The 16,720-nt window shown below is 44.0% G+C and overlaps 2 protein-coding genes across 2 annotated transcripts; both read right to left on the bottom strand.

Annotated features, from left to right (window-relative positions):
• Positions 1 to 4,134: 4,134 nt before the first annotated feature.
• Positions 4,135 to 5,058, bottom strand: LOC133382101 (olfactory receptor 5C1-like). Its single transcript, XM_061621770.1, has one exon. It carries the CDS (start codon positions 5,056 to 5,058, stop codon positions 4,135 to 4,137), a length of 924 nt encoding a protein of 307 aa, XP_061477754.1.
• A 10,381-nt stretch (positions 5,059 to 15,439) lies between these two features.
• Positions 15,440 to 16,375, bottom strand: LOC133382035 (olfactory receptor 1361-like). Its single transcript, XM_061621693.1, has one exon. The coding sequence runs from the start codon at positions 16,373 to 16,375 to the stop codon at positions 15,440 to 15,442; it is 936 nt and encodes a 311-aa protein (XP_061477677.1).
• Positions 16,376 to 16,720: the final 345 nt, after the last annotated feature.

The following is a 16,720-nucleotide window of genomic DNA, read 5'->3' on the forward strand; positions in this document are numbered from 1 at the left end:
CTTGGAACAACCTCCTGGGACAACACTCTGCCGACGCAATAGAGGCAGCAAAGAATTCCCTCTTTGTTGCCTTTGTTGCCACCTGGTAGGCCGCTATTGCTGCTCTAACCAGTGTCCGATCGTCTTCGGCGCGAGATTTCCACCACCAGCGCTCTAGTCGTCTCACCTCCTGTCTCAGACCCCACAACTGTGGTGTATACCAGGGTGCTATCTGAGTTCTATTCAGGGGGAGAGGACGTTTCGGAGCCACCCGGTCTACCACCCTAGTGATCTCCCTATTCCACTCCATCACCAGGGTTTCGACCGGGCGTCCTTCAGCTGGCTCCAACTCCCCCAGCGCATTCAGGAATCCCTTAGATTCCATCAGGTGTCTGGGGCGGACCATCCTAATAGGTCCTTGTCCCCTGCGGAGGGTGTGCGGCATGGAGAGGTCTATATTCACCAGATAGTGATCTGACCATGACACGGGGTTAGAAAAGACAGCCCCCATTTTCAGAGCACTTCCCTCCCCTCCCGAGACAAATACAAGGTCAATAGCATGACCGGCTACATGGGTGGGCCCTGTATTACTAAGGTGCAGTTCCCAAGAAGTCATGGTTTCAATGAAATCCCGACGGGCTCCCATGAGAGCAGTTTCAGCGTGCATGTTGAAACCCCCCCAAAACCAGTAGGTTGGGGGAGAGCAGCCGCACGTCCGAGACTACCTTGAGCACCTCGGTCAGGGAGTCTGCTGTGCAGCGGGGTGGGCGGTACACAAGTAGAATCCCTAAACTCTTTCCCTTGACTCTTTCCCTTCTGTATGAATGGAAAACAGTGATTGGAAGGTAGGAAGTGTGATCTTTAAACTCCAATCGTGATCGAAAAAGCTTATTTTTTAAAATGGAGTTCAGCTCCTGCATGAATGAGCCCTTGGTTGACTCAAAACATAAATTTGTGTGCAATGATACAATACTTGGTGATGCATTAAAAAAACATTCACACACTGCTAATTAATTAATAGATTAAATATTTATTTTATTTATTTATTTATTTATTTTCATTTCTAGACCGCCCATAGCTAATAGCTCTCTGGGCGGTGTACAAAACGAGATTAAAATACAATATAGAATAAAATCAGTAACAAAGGAACACATTAACTAAAAACATAAACATAAAGCATTAAACATTAAAATGCCTGGGAGTATAGCCAGGTCTTAACCTGGCGCCTAAAAGAAAGAACCGTAGGCGCCAGGCGTATTTCCTCCGGTAAGCTGTTCCATAATTCGGGGGCCACCACAGAAAAGGCCCTAGATCTAGTAACAGTCCTCCGGGCATCCTGGTGAGTTGGTACCCGGAGGAGGGCCTTAGATACTGAACGAAGTGAACGGGTAGGTTCATAGCGGGAGAGGCGTTCCACAAGGTATTGCGGTCCCACACCGTGTAAATAGATATAATTCATTACAGCATCAAGGATATGACATATTACAGAGAGTTTGCTTATGGTATTTTGAGTGATTAATACACTTTTTACTCAGCTGTTTAGAGGAGAAATGAATTGTAATAATATAAAATCTTTAAAAAATGATCAGAAATCTGTTCAAGTTTCCATTTTTAGTAATCCATGACCTTTGATCAATATTCCATAAAATCTATTGAATCAAATGCTCTGACTCTTTCTTTTTGGGCACATAGGGCAACGATTTGTTTTTGTTTTATTTCAGTGACTTGCCAAGAGTTGAGAGCCAAAACAAAATGTAGCTTTGACAGTCCATTATTCAATCCACACTCTCCCCAGTACTGCTGCTTTTTGCTTGCACATGACATGAGGAGGGAGGAGTGAATCTGTCAGTTTTGTTTTCCCATTTTTCCAGTCTGAGGCCTCATCTGCACTGTACATTTAAAGTAGTATTTATCCCACTTTAAACAGTCATGGCTTCCCCCAAAGAATCCTGGGAACTGTAGCATGTTAAGGTGCTGAGAATTATTAGGAGACCCCTCTTCCCTTTACAGAGCTACAATTCCCAAGAGTGGTTTAACAGTCAGTCCCTCTCCCAGGGAACTCTGGGTATTCTATTTCAGAGGGGACCTTAAGTACAGTTTGAAAATTCTTTTTTTAAAAACATATCCTCATGAAAAGTTGTCAGCGTTTTTGTGGTAATTTTTGTTTTTGTAAATTGCTTTGAGTTCACCTTTCTGAAAAAGTGACTAATTACTACTACTACTACTACTATTACTACCACCACCATTATTAATATATATCTATATCTGTATACAAACTTTTATATGTAATTTTGCCTAATATACACATTTTTGCAAAGCAATTTCCTCTAAAATAATGCATTGTTGTATGCTATTTTCATTAATATATGCATTTATATGCCTAACCTACCCAGTATATGCCTTTTTGTACACATTATTTGGCTAGAGAACTACATTACAAAATTCAAAGAAGTGCAAGTTGTGAAGGATGGGTGTGTTTTGGTCCTCATATTGTTTCAGAAAGTGCTAATTTGCATGGCACATTGAAATCACAAATGCAAAACTGCTGGTGCTGCAGGTTATGTGAGTGGTGAGTGTTCATTAATGTGCAACTGTATTTTACTGTGCATTAAGTACCCCATTTTTCAAGTGACCATATTGACAGTTGGGTGGTAGCTTCATGCATCACTTTCTCCCAGAAGCAAAATGTGAGCCAAATAGTACACCATGGCTCCTCCTCCCGCAATCCAGTGCAAATCATGTCCTTGTCATTAAGCAGAAGACTGAGCTTTCCATTTGAGAATAACTTTGATATTAATTTATTAGTTCATAGTTATATGCTTGTGCGTGCACACACTTTCAGGAAAAAAGGTGGAAACCACATCACATCTGTACAAGTACACATACATTTACCAGAGCTTCAAAAAAGGAAGAGTGAACTCTCTAACACTACCCACATCCTGTGCAATTATAAATAACCACAGTGATGTGTGTTGCAGAATTGTATGATAAATACAGTATGATCCTTGAGTGGTAGTTGCATGTACAGTGATGCTTTGCAAATGAAAGGGCTTCACTGTGTGTGGATTGCATCCATCACTGGATCTCTTTTTACAAAACCTTTTTACAACAAGAGGGCAAACCCAAACCCCAGCCTGTGCCATTATAGGGGGTTAGGAGCAGGCAAAGGTATCCCTCTGCCAGACTCTGCCGGTGGCAGTGATGGTGACTCCACTGCTGTGAAGGCCCCCACTGTGTTCACTGAAAACATTGTCCTGGCTCCTGACCAGAGAACCAGACTCAGGACTTGAAGACTGGGTTTTGCATAAAGCTTTATTCCAGAAGTCAGTACAGGAATGCAGTATCAAAATATCCTAGGTGTGAATCAGGAGTCAGAGCACTAGCAGGTGCACTAGGCATGTGGAAGCAATAGAAAGTTGTTGCATCTTCGCTTTCTCTTGGATGTCTTGCCTGGGAATGATGGGAGTTGGAGTCCAACAAAATCTGGTGGTCCACAGGTTCCCCATTCCTGCCCGAAGGCAATCCCACTACATATATCAATCACAATGTGTGTTAACATTATAAATTAAATAATAAGGTGCTTTTTTATTTAGATACACACAACGAAAGATCTACTATTTGCATTGCTTTTCTCCCTTCACGACCTTGCTTCGTTGCTTGATTCCACTGGTGCTTAAAATAATCTTCAGTGTGTGAGGATTCTAATAAGATGTCGTATGTTTGTTGCATCATCTATCTCAACCCTTCCTCCCACCTTGATAAAAAAAAAACCTTTGCTGCTTCTGATAAATCTCCCAAAATACTGGCTTGACCAATTATCCCAGCTCGGAAGTGCCTTATATGTAGGTGCTGAAAAATGGTGATAATGATGATACTATACAAGAAATAAGGTGAGATTAAAATGGAGACATGCAGGAGAACATGTAGATGAAGAAATTCAAGGATATAGATCAGGGATAGCCAATGTGGAGCCCTCCTGATATTATTGGACTGCAGCTCCCCTTATCGGCCATACTGGCTGAGGCTGCCAGAGTCCAGCAACAGCTGCAGGCTACCATGCTGGCTGCCCCTGAAATAGATTTTCTAGTTGCTGTAAAGGACTTTTCCTTGACTCACACTTCCTCTCCTTTGAAGTTCTACTCAGAAAGAGCAGGTTCAGTGCCCCCATTTAGCTAGTCTCCTTCTGACAGCCCGTTTGACCTCGGAATTACGGAGGCTGTAGATACCAGGATTAAGGGTAGGGATGACCACTGTGTAAAAGACAGAAGCCATCTTGTCAGTCTGGGGGGCATACGTGCTCTCGGGCCGTAGGTACATGAAAATGAGCGTGCCATACAGCACCCCCACAGCTGTAAGGTGGGATGCACAAGTGGATATGGCTCGTCGTGACCCTGATTGCCCCACAGTACAGAGGATCATCCCATAGGAAACTATGATGGCTGCTAGAGAGATGCTTTGGATAGTTCCACATACCACTAACAGGAGGAGCTGGTTAAGGTCCGTGTTTGCACAGGCCAAAGCCAGCACTGGAGGGATGTCACAAAAGAAGTGATCCAAAGTGTGAGCACTGCAGAAGGGCAGGCGGAATGCCATGCTTGAGTGGATGACTCCAGAGGTCACCCCTGCTGCATAGGACACTGCCACTAGGAGGCGACAAAGACGCTGTGGCATGGCAGCTCCATAGTGCAGAGGACGGCAGATGGCTGCATAACGATCATAAGCCATAGCAGCCAGTAGGCAACATTCGGCATCAGAAGCAGCCGCAAAGAAGAACATCTGAAGGGCACAGCCTGGGACAGGAATGGTGTCGTGCCCTTTCAAGAGGCCCAAGAGCATCTTGGGAGCCACGGTGCAGCAGGAGCACAGGTCCATCAGGGCCAGATGGCTTAGGAAGTAGTACATGGGAGTGTGCAAGGGCCTCTCAGCCCTGATGAGGATGGCCAGACACAGGTTACCTCCAAGGCCAAGGAGGTAGATGGGTAAGAAGCAGCTGAAGAGAAGGAGCTGAAGATTACGGCGGGAAGTGAAGCCCAGGAGGATAAATGTGGTCACCACCACAGTGCCATTGTGATGAGCCATGAGATCTGTTGGAGGAAGAAACTGAATTAAATCCTTTCCTCCCCACCTTCCATCAAGAGGTCAGACTCAGTCCTCTTTTTATTAATGATTAATAAATAATAATTATTTTATTAAATGAGCCTACATCCCCAGACATTCCTTTATGAGAATGCACCATTCTCTTCCACGAAAGGAAAATAGAAGCTCATAGCACAGGGCGTGATTTAGCCATTTTAACATTAGAGCTAGAATTAGAGAGGGGATGATCCCTATTTTCAGCACCAACATTGAGAGGAAGGCAGGGACTCACCATGCCCCCCAGGGAGTACTTTGAGGGCAGAAAGAAAGGGGAATGAGGCTAAACTCTGGAGAGCTTTGAAGGTAAGAACAAAGAATTTGTGCTGGGTGCAGAAAGGGATGGGAAGTGAGAGGGTGGACTGGAGAAGAGGTCCCAAAGGGCCTTGAGCAATTAGAGAGGTGAATGGATTTTGGCAGCAGAGATCCGGACAGAATGTATCCTGACCTGACCCATCATAAAAGTCATGGGTGTAGTAACTGTTCCAGCTGTTTTCTATCCATTTCCCCCTAATAACTGCATTTTTGTAAGCACTGTTTGGTGGTTGGAGAACCGCATTGCAAAATCTGGATAAATGCGAATTTCAAAGGATGGCCGTGTTTCATTTCTCATATTGTTTCAGAAAGTGTAAATTGGATAAATTTGGCTTTAAATGTGAACGGAATCAATTTTTCCCAATCCCTAAGCAAATGAAATAAAAATTACTTTAGAAAGGAATCCATCCTTAGTTACAATTCAGAATAATTTGGTGTAAAACATCTATGTCCATACTAGGGATGGAAAGCTCTGTCTATTTCGGTTCTCTCAGTTTCTCTTCTTTCCATTCTTAAATTCAGTTCTCCACATTTCTGCAGCAATTTTCTGATTTTATTTTTTAAAATACTGGTGAAAGTTCACCAGCATTTCAGTGCAAATTTCTCCTAATAAATGCATTTTACATTCATTTTTATGCACACTTCCCCTAACAGATGCATTTTTTGTAAACATTGGTTGGCGAACTGCACTGCAAAATTTCGAAGGATGACTCTCGTTTTTCTTATCATTTTGAAAAGTGCGAATTTGATAGATTTGGCTTGAAATGAAAACTGAATTGAATTTCTTGCCCATCCCTAGTCTATACTTTGCTGTTTGCTACAAGAAATTCCTTTTCAAATAGATTTTTATAGATGTTTAAATATGCACATACATGAATGAATGAAGCTCACACTTTATGCGTTTGCTGTGGGAAGCATCAGTCGTACACTGGTGTTGACTACAGCAATCTTTGCATGGATGGAGAACCTGTAACCCTCCAGATAGTGCTGGACTACAGCAGCCATCATCCCTGGCCATTGGCCATGTGGCAGGGCTGATAGGAATTGGAGTCCAATAACATTTACACCTGGTGTAGAGCTCTCCTTAGACTCAGAAGTACTTGAAAGTATTCTTAGGCTCTGGAATCCAGTAATGTGGAACTTGATGTGGTTAAGATTAGAGTCAGGAAAATGGTTACCACAGATGTTGAACTGATAGATTATTCTGTTCCTCCTGCAAACTTGATCCTATATGCCAGTTCAGGCCCTCTAAATTTAAACCATAGCCGGCCATCTCCTTCAGCTCACCCCATTGAACAGCTTTCCCCAACCCTCCAGATGTTGCTGGCAGTGGCAGCCAGTGGCTCCATGTCACTGGGGCAGTGTAATCCACTCTGGGTTTTAGTCCAAACTTTCAAGGAGCTGGGTGCTGAAGCATCTTGGTGTTTAAGCTTCTTGAAAGTTCAGAGTAAAACCCAGAGTAGATTCCACTGCCCTACGGAGCCACCAATTGCCACTCCTACAACTCCTATCATCCTTAACCATTGGCCATTCTGTCTGGGGCTGCTGGAAGTTGGAGTTCAACCCAGCATCTGAAGAGAATCAAGTTGAGGAAGGCTGCCACAGAGAATAAAAGGTTTCCTTTTTTCTTCCTTGAACTGTCTAGTCACAGGAGAGGGCCTGTATTCCATGACTTTATTCCCAGTCCCCATCTTACCTGTACAGAAACAGAATGTGTGCCTCCTTTGTCAGTTCTTGTGTGATGGTTACCTTATCCAGACTGCTTTGTTTTATGCTTTCTTATGCTTATTTGGACATCATGATGTGTCTTAATCCTCCTTTTCCCTTGGAGGAGAGAAGATGATCTAATATCCCCTAACCTTGTCATCACTTCCTGAAAAAGGCTTCTTTGGGGACAGTTGTAGCTTGTTTAGATGGTACTGGTGTCTCTCTACACTCAGAGGGACTTGTTATCCAGCCCAGAAGGATAGTCTTTGTCTTTCCAGTTATTGTTGACTGGGAGGTGCGAAGTTACATTGCCCAACAAAGGCTCTTAAGGAGATATCGGTTCTTATTCCCGCTAGCGAATGTGGCATCAAGAAATAACACAAAGGACTGATGAATAAAAATAAAATAAATTTGCAAGTTCTTCTGCTTAAGTTGAGAAAAATGAAGATGAGTTCCCTGTTGCTACTGGAGTGTCTGCCTAAAAGGGATGTGAGAACCTGTGGTGGCCCTCCAGTTGTTGTTGGACTGTAACTCCCATCAGCCCCAGATGGTGGTCAGGGATGATGGGTGTTGTAGTCCAACAACATCTGAAGGGTAACATATTGGCTATTCCTGTTCCTCATGCCAGCTTTAGACGCAGGTCAAACCAATGATCTACTTCAATATTGTCTTGCCAACTTCTGGCAGTGGTTTTCACTGCAGAGGCAGAGACAGAGGCAGAGAGGAACCATCTATGGAAAGAAACAAGAAAGGCCTGAATGAGATGGTGTCCTTTGGTCACCTTGGATGATGAGCTGCATAATGAGTGGACAGCAACGACAAACTTCTTGATCTCAAAAAGAGCCAGCTAAGCTGCTTAAGGGTAACCCCCATACACCATGAAATCCTTGCAGTCTCCATCATGAGCAGTTTGTCTGGGGAGTGTCAACTCACTGCCCCCCAGGCTGGAAAAACTGGCAGGTTCCCCTTCAGATCCTATTGTTTTTATTTCTCCCTGTACATTGTTTTCTGTAGCATTGGTTCTAAAAAACAACTAATAACTGCAATGAATGAGTGGATGAATGAATGAAATGTATCGCAGTAAATAAACAGAATGTCTCTTTTAGTTCTTGCTTCCTATCACAACCTCACCTTTAAAGGTGCCTAGAGCATAGGACCCTAGACCTCTTTGTTTGCAATTTGTCAGGTTTCTTACCCAGGGGCACTCCTCTCAAGTCTTCAATTTTCCTGTGCAATGTCCAGCAACATTTGGAGGGTGCATCATACAAATTTTAGCTGGTTCCATAAGCCTTAGGGAAACAGAAACAATGGCTGCACATCCTGCCTCACCTGGACTTGTTTTCTCCAGTAGAATTTGATGCTTCATATAATGTTGCACGACATCAATCTAATGACCTATAGCTGATCTGAGCAGGAGGCGCACCTGCAAGAGAGTCTTGAGGGGAGCATATGCCACTGGGGAGGATGAGCAGGACTGTCACCCCCAGGTTCCAACAACAGAAATGATGTTGGCTGAGCAATACTTGGGGAAAGGTTTTATACCATGTTAGCTGGCCACCATAGATGAGGAAGCCCAGGAGGCTTTGATGAGCACTTCTGTTTTATTAACTGAAGAGGACTGCACTGCTATGTTAATCACAAAAAGCATTTTGTGGCGATTGTTTTCTCCACCTCCCCATACTTCATAATACACAGTTTTATTACTCTACACCATCACAACTCTCTCTCTCTCTCTCTCTCTGTACCACCTTTCCTACAAAGTCATCCTCTTTGTCTTTCTCCATTCCATAGTGTGGTCCTGCCCAGGACTGTGGAGTCGGAGTCGTGGAGCCGGAGTCGGAAGCAATTTTGGGTGGAGTCGGAGTCCAACTCCGGCTTCAAAATAAATTTTGATTGACAAATTTTTTAAAATATAAATTCAAAATGTCAAAGAAGCTTCCCATGAAGTCAGCTGTAGTTGAGCATTTCACCATAACTCAAGATGGAAAACAGAGATCAGTGCATATTCAGGCAGCGATAAAAATGCTCCTATGAGAGCTTCCAATTTAAAAAGACATTTACAGCCCGTTCTAGGGCTGTGGAGTTGGAAACAATTTTGGGTGGAGTCGGAGTCGAACAGTAGAAAAATAGAGGAGTCGGAGTCAAAGGTTTGGCGTACCGACTCCACAGCCCTCCCTCCTTCTGTCTTCTGTCCCTGCCCCCTCTTCCTCCTCCATGGTCAGTTTCACCTATCCTAAGCATGTTTGCTTGGGAGTAAATCCCACTGAACTCAATAAGCATGCAAATGATCAAACCTGCCCTCCTTCTCTCCCTCCCTCCTGCTCCTCCCTCCTTCCCTCTGCCCTTCCCTCCCTTCTCCTCCCCTACCCCTGCCCTTTCTCCCCGTCCATCCCATCCGCCCATGGTCATTCACCTATCCTAAGCATGATTGCAGGGAAATAAATCCCATTGAACTCAATAAGCATGTAGATGATCAATCCATTCTCAGCAAACTTGCACAGGATCCCATTTCTTACTTCCTGGGTTAAAAAGCAGAGAAATTCACTAATAGGCAAAGAAACCTTGTGGTTTAAGAACGTACCTATAGCCAACAGATGCTTCTATCTAAAAAGCAAGGAAATTAGGCAGCTATAGTGAATGCACCAGGGGAGCAGGAGACCTGACCTCCTCTCTGAGATATTGTACTGCCCTACAAATTTGTCAAAATGCAAACACTTGCTGTGTAGCTTGGAAGAATTTGGTAACATGTGCCTCTGAGCATCTTGTTGAAAGAGGAAGTTCTTCAGTAGGCACTGAAAAGATAACAGAGATGGCTTCGGTCTAATATTGAAAGGGAGCGAATTCCAAAGGGTAGGTGCCATTACTCTAAAGGTCCACTTTATCACTGTGCTTTAGTTCTTAACAGGGATGGAGGAGATATTTGATTCATTTAAAGCCAAACCTTCCTAATGTGCACTTACTGAAACCATATGTGAACCAGTACATAAGCCATCCTTTGAAATTCGTCCTTCTCTGAATTTTGTAGTGCAGTTCCCGAGCCAAATTATGCATATACTGGGGTAAAATGTGTATAAAAATGCACCTATTAATGAAAATAATATTTAAAAATTCATTCTATTAGGAAAAATCTCTTTGCAAAAATGGGTGTGTTAGGAAAAATTCACACTAAAATGCTGATGAATTTTCAAGAGGACAAAAAACCCCCAAGAATGCCAAGAAATATCAGGAATTTGGAAATGTGGCCTACTGAGTTTAAGATTGGGAAGATGAGAAATGGTGAAAAACCAAGATGGACAGAGTCACCCATACCTAGTTCTTAATATCAAAACAGCTAATTTTAATGTCACATGATAAACAAGAGTGGAAAATACAAGGTGATGGTGGTGTGGACTAGGGGCTGGTGCACGGAACAGCCTCAACTTGTGAGTGACACTCTTCCTTTACTTGCTGTGGCTCCAATGGATGGATTGAATTGCCACGAGCATAGAATGAAGATGGCAAACCTTCTCAATCTGGTTTGGGTGGTGATGTATAAAATCTCAGCCTCTGTGCATAATCTTATCCAGCTGCAATACTGTAGTAACACCACAGATGGTTTCCCACTAGCACAGCTGTCTCCAAACCTTTTCCCCCATGGACCACTTAGAAATAACTGAGGGTCTTGGCGAACCATTTAATGCATTTTCTGCCTGTTGTAGCAATTGTAATGCACTGTGCTAGGCAGGGCTGGCGCCAGGCATGCCGGGGCCCTTGGGCACCAGCTTGCCCTGGGCCCCGGCATGCGCATGTGCACACACACCTACCTGTCTCTCCTGTCTTCTGTGGCTGTGTGCACAGGTCTGCCATTAATCAAGATGGCAGCTGAGGCTTCCCTAAAGGGATGAAGCCTCCGCTGCCATCTTGGTTGATGGCACGCATGCATGCTATGCATGCGCATCCCTGCCATCAACCAAGATGGCAGCAGGGGCATCAGCACCTTAGGGAAACTTTGGCCACCATCTTGGTTAATGGCAGCCCTGCGTGCTCAGCCCGCACAGGCACAAAAGACAGGAGAGACAAGTAGGTGGAGCCAGCGAACGGGTGGGCAGCTGGGAAGTTCTCTCCCTGCGATCCGCAGCAGTAGCCTGCTGTGGATCATGGAAGGGGAGCACTACTCCTCCCCCACTCTATTGAGTGAAGATAGTCCACTTCAGTCTGAGCAAGTAGGTGCTGTAGTAATAAGAAAATGACCCCCACCTCAAGTAAAGCAGTTGAATAACAACATCCTTGAATAATGCCTGGTTTACAGCAGGATAAGAAATGGATATTCACCATAGCCTTCCACACTGTAATGAAAGAAAGGCAAGCAGCCCACATTTACTTGACTGGAATTGATAGGGATTTATTATTGCTTTGACTGATGCCTGCAATTGTAATTTCAGAGTGGACACGTGTATAGCTGTTTCAGTATCCAGAGAAGCACTTGGAGGAAGCAGTAGAGTGGCTGCTTACAGATTGCCAGAAAAAAGGACACACATAAATAACAACAACAAAAGGGCTCAGACGTGCATAAAATTTTTATATGCTGCTTTATATATATAAATGCACATTTAGAAATAATGACTGCAATTTAAATAGAAATACAATATATCTCACAATAGTGGGGAGGGCTGTGACAAGGTGACCTGTATGTCTTCTCAGTCTGGTGTCCAGGTTCAGGCCCCTCCTGCTCTCGTTTCTTGGGGGTCTTTGTATTCAAACCTGTATGTTTCCGAGCTCGATTCAAGGTGCTGGTTTTAACCCACAAAGCCTTACACGGCTTAGGACCACAATACCTGATGGAACGCCTCTCTCAACATGAACCCACCTGTACACTATGCTCAACATCCAAGGTCCTCCTCTGGATGCCTACTCAGAGAGATGCTCGTAGGATGGCAACAGGCGAGAGGGCCTTCTCAGTGATGGCCCCCAAGTTATGGAATGATCTTCCTGACAAGGTGCACCTGGCGCAAACACTGTTATGTTTTCAGCGCCAGGTCAAGACTTTCCTCTTCTTCTAGGCATGTGTTTTTAAATTGTTTTTAATTTTTTTAAATTGTTTTTTGTGTTTTAAAATTTGTGTATTTGTTTTTTGTGTTTTTAATTGCTGTAAACCACCCAGAGAGGTTTGGCTATGCGGCGGTATATAAATGTAATAAATAAATAAACCAGACTTAGGATAGATATTAGCCCTTCAGGAGGGAGGACACCTTCAAATAGAGGACTGTCCTCTGTCAACCTTGAAAAAAGAGGACTCTCCTTTGTACAGTAGGATGCCTGAACGCCTTAGGAAGAAGTTCAGTTTTGCAAAAACCTGGCTTTAGCCATGCAGCTAACCTTTTTGAGGGGTAAGGTAAGAGGAGGATTTGTCATGATAGGCAAATGGACAAAGCATTACCAGAGCCATGAGGGCCAGGAACTGGAGAGGGGACCTTTGGATGTGGCACTAGAAGAATGAGTTGCACTGGAGAGACTTTTTTTTTTGTAGTAAGGAAAATAACAACAACAATATGTGCATCAGAGGAAACTAGGCTGTGTGGGAGTTGGAGGAGTTTTTTTTTTAAACTGAGCAAACTCTGAGCATGGCTTTCTTCCTAAGAGACAACCGGACATCAGGTCAAGGGAAGGCCAGTTAACAATGGAGCTAGCTCCATGAGTATAGAAGAGGCATTCTGAAAAAAGGTCCATGCAGGGATTTCCTCTCACCCTTGGGGACCCCAAAAACAAAAAGAAGGAAGAGGAATAAAATGAGGGTGCTATACTAGCCAGAGGAGATAAAAACTGTAGGAAGATATCTTATTGTTTCAAGTTTTCAAGATTCCTGGGTCAAAATTAGTCGTCCTCCAGGATTCAGCACGTGAGAGTGGGAAAAATAAAACAACTAAAAGAGATAAAAAAGCTTGACAAAGCTAAAGAAATAAGAAAGTTAAACAAATAGAGGAGATAAAGAAAGAAGGCAGCTTCTATACCAATCCTTTTCTCTGTAATTGCCATCTTTTGCTTACTCACGTTATGTAGAATCCACATTGATATTAGGGCTCATCCAAATGGAGCGAGATAATCCACGTTTTCCATATCCGGTTTGTCATCTGACAGTCCTCACTTTGCCTGTTTGTTCACTCTTTCCCAATTAAAAAAACCCGCTTTTTTTGCGCCCACACACACAGCGAGAGGACCGGTACTTCTTCTTGCTTTTTCCCAGCTCCACCCATAACACTATCAGCCAATTGGTCCGCAAAAATATGACGTATGCTCCTCTCCCCCTTTGCAACAAAGCACAACAAGTCGCATGCGCTTGAACGTATGAGTGCGAAAGTTTGAATTTCCTGATGGTTTGGTAGTAGTGGATGTAATGGAGTTCCTTGTCGCTCACCACTCTGGAGCAGCCCCGGCTGGGTGTGTGTGTCTCCAGGTGCCCCTGACCATCCAGAGGGATTGTGGGCAGTGCAAGGGATCAGCGCTTGTAATCGCCGGGCGAATCCCCCGGTAATCCTTGGGCTCATTCACTGCAGGGTTCCGCCCCGGACCGTTATGTGGCTCGGTGGCAGTAATGCTGCCCCTGAGGGAAGCAAACAGCCCCCCCCATGGGTGGCCGCTTTTGGTTCAGGCAGGGAATGCGGGCAAACAGCCCCGCGTGCTGCTGTGTCAATCTGCACTGAAGCAACCAGCACAGGCTTTGTGGTGTTCCCTCTGATAAAAGAAACATGCAAACCACTTATATGCCTATAATTCCTGTATCTTTGTTTATTTGTATTTGTGATATTTCGCAAAACCGACTGTATGCTTTTCTACCTTTACGCATATTAACGTTTCTGGAGATACACATGATTGCAATTCCACTTATTGCTCCAGAACAGCAAGTAACTATCTGTCATGTCTAGGAAGGTAGACCACCAGTCTCTATGGTTGCGGGTGGCTGAGATGCTCTAGCAAACCACTTATATGCCAATAATTCCTGTGGGTTTTTTGCTTGTATTTGCGATATTTCGCAAAAGGGACTATATGCTTTTCAGCTCAGCTGGGCTGCGGAGAACCTGCAGGCTGGGTTGAAATTGACAAGACTCAAAGAGAGTAGCCTTGCAGGCAGGAAAGCGAAATTGACGAAGAGTGTGTGAGTGTCTGTAATCCAAGAGGAAAGCCTCTATTTCTCTTCTCCCCCCTCTTCCTCGACTCTGGTTGCCTGGAAGCAAAGACCAATACGTTCAAGAAGGGCATTTGATGCGGGGGGTGAGGGGTGGGAGGTGGAGGTTAGGCAAAGATAAATATTTTCTCCCTTGAAAAAGTTTACAAACAACCACAATTGCAGATCTCACCCTGAGCGGCTGCCCAGTTTGCAGGCTGGCTAAAAATTATATGGGGAACCGCCCAAGAACCGCCCATCAAACGCCCACAGCTGTAAAGTCTGCGGTATTGGATCCGAGCGCCTGAAGGTATAGCAGATGATTCCTGGTTTAAAAAAGCAAATCGCATGATTTGCGGTATTGCAGGAGCGGATTTAACCACGCGAAAATGCGCAAAAGCGTGTGGCATCATATGGATGACCGAAAAATAATGAAAACACAAAGCGATCATGTCACACATTTTACAGTCATCTGGATGAGCCCTTAGTGTCATTGGGACTAAGAGAAGGGAAATGAATGAATGAATTAAATTTGCATGGACTATTATCTTTTAATCTAGCCTTACTTTTGACTTTTATGATCCATCCTGTGTTATTAATAAATAACAGAATATAATTTTATAATATGAAGACTAAAAATAAGGAAAATAGACCCTGTTCTTGTTTGTTAAAGCAAGGCTCTGTTGCAGAGCCAGCTGACTTGAAATTAGTGGCTTTCTTGTCCCTGGGAAATCTAAGGCTAGTAATACTGCTGGTCTCCCACATTCTAGAGAAAGGCTATTATTCAGGTAGAACACCTGTATCTCTGACACAATCTACATATGTGAATGGCTGGGCAGGTAGTTGTTCCTATGCAATTCTTACAATTACTATCAACATGCCATACTGATGAACTAAAGGGCTGGATAATCCATAATATATATCAATTTAAAAGGTGGCATTTCTAAGTATGGCAGATACAAAAGATGACATAAAAAGGACTTGACCCACCATGAAAATGATAATCTCTCTCTTTTCTCCAATGACTGCCATCATCAACATTTCCAAGGCACGATGCTTTGATCATTAGGATGCATCAGGGTTATACACTGAAACCACATATTGGCAGAAATCATCACCATTCATCCTGGGCATTCATCGTACTTTAGACCTACATCCCTTTGGAGTTTAGCTTACTTTGCTTCCAAAAAACTTCTTCAGGGCTTCCTTCATCTTGTCATTCCTCAGGGTGTAGATGAAGGGGTTGAGCATGGGTATGACCATAGTGTACATGATGGCAGCCAGTGTGTCGTTCTCAGCTGAGAAGCTGGACGAGGGCTGGAAGTAGACCCAGATGACAGTGCCATAGAATAGGGAGACCACAGTCAGGTGGGACCCACAGGTGGAGAAAGCCTTCCGCTTTCCCTCAGCGGATGGAACCCTTAGCACAGCCATTAGGATGCGTGCGTAGGAGAGGACAATGAACACCAGAGCTCCGTTAACAATCAGAGCTCCTTCTGTGTGCACTATCAGAGTATTAAGGTCTGTGTTGGAGCAAGAGATCTTGAGCAATGGAAAGACATCACAAAAGAAGTGAGGTAGTCGATTGGAGGCACAGAAAGAGAGCCGGGACATCAGGATGGTGTGCAGGAGAGAGTGAAGGTGGGAGACCAGCCAGGAGGAAGCCACTAGTAGAAAGCAGACCTGGTTCTTCATGACTGTGGCATAATGCAGTGGGCGACAGATGGCCACATAACGATCCAATGCCATGGATGCCAAGAGAAAGCTGTCAGTGATGCCAAAGGCAATGAAGAAGTACATCTGTGCCAAGCACCCACCATATGAAATCTTCCTCACTCCAGAGAGTGTGTCAGCCAACATCTTGGGCACGGTGGCTGTCGTGAAGCAGATGTCTACCAGGGAGAGGTTACTGAGGAAGAAGTACATGGGAGTATGGAGGAGGTGGCCATCCAGCCTTATGGCCAGGACAATAGTAAGATTTCCCAGGACCGTGATGACATATATCATCAAGAAGATGGTGAAGAATAGCACATTCCATTCCTGTCGACTGGAGATGCTAAGGAGGATGAATTCAGAGACAGTGGTCCTGTTGTCTGCCTCCATGCTATTAGAGTACATGTAGGAAGGTAGAAAGGTGAGTGTGAGACAATGAGCACAAGGCAAAAGATGCTGGAAAATTATGTACACAGTCAGTGCAGAAAAACATTACATCAAAGGGTTTGGAGGTTACATTATTCTTTGAGAAAAATGGGACAGAACATATTTTGAACCACAGATCTGTTCTACCCCATCAGTATTTAGTATTGGAAAGATTTTGTGGTCAATCAAACCAGAACAAAGCTTTTTTCAGTCCCATTGATTAAAGTTGTTCCTTTGTATATCTTTTTTAGATATTAGGTAGCCTTGGGGCAATGGAGACTTAGCCAGCAAGGTGTACTAGTAGCAAAC

This window comes from Rhineura floridana, chromosome 3 (assembly GCF_030035675.1).
Source record: "Rhineura floridana isolate rRhiFlo1 chromosome 3, rRhiFlo1.hap2, whole genome shotgun sequence".
NCBI lineage: Eukaryota > Metazoa > Chordata > Lepidosauria > Squamata > Rhineuridae > Rhineura > Rhineura floridana.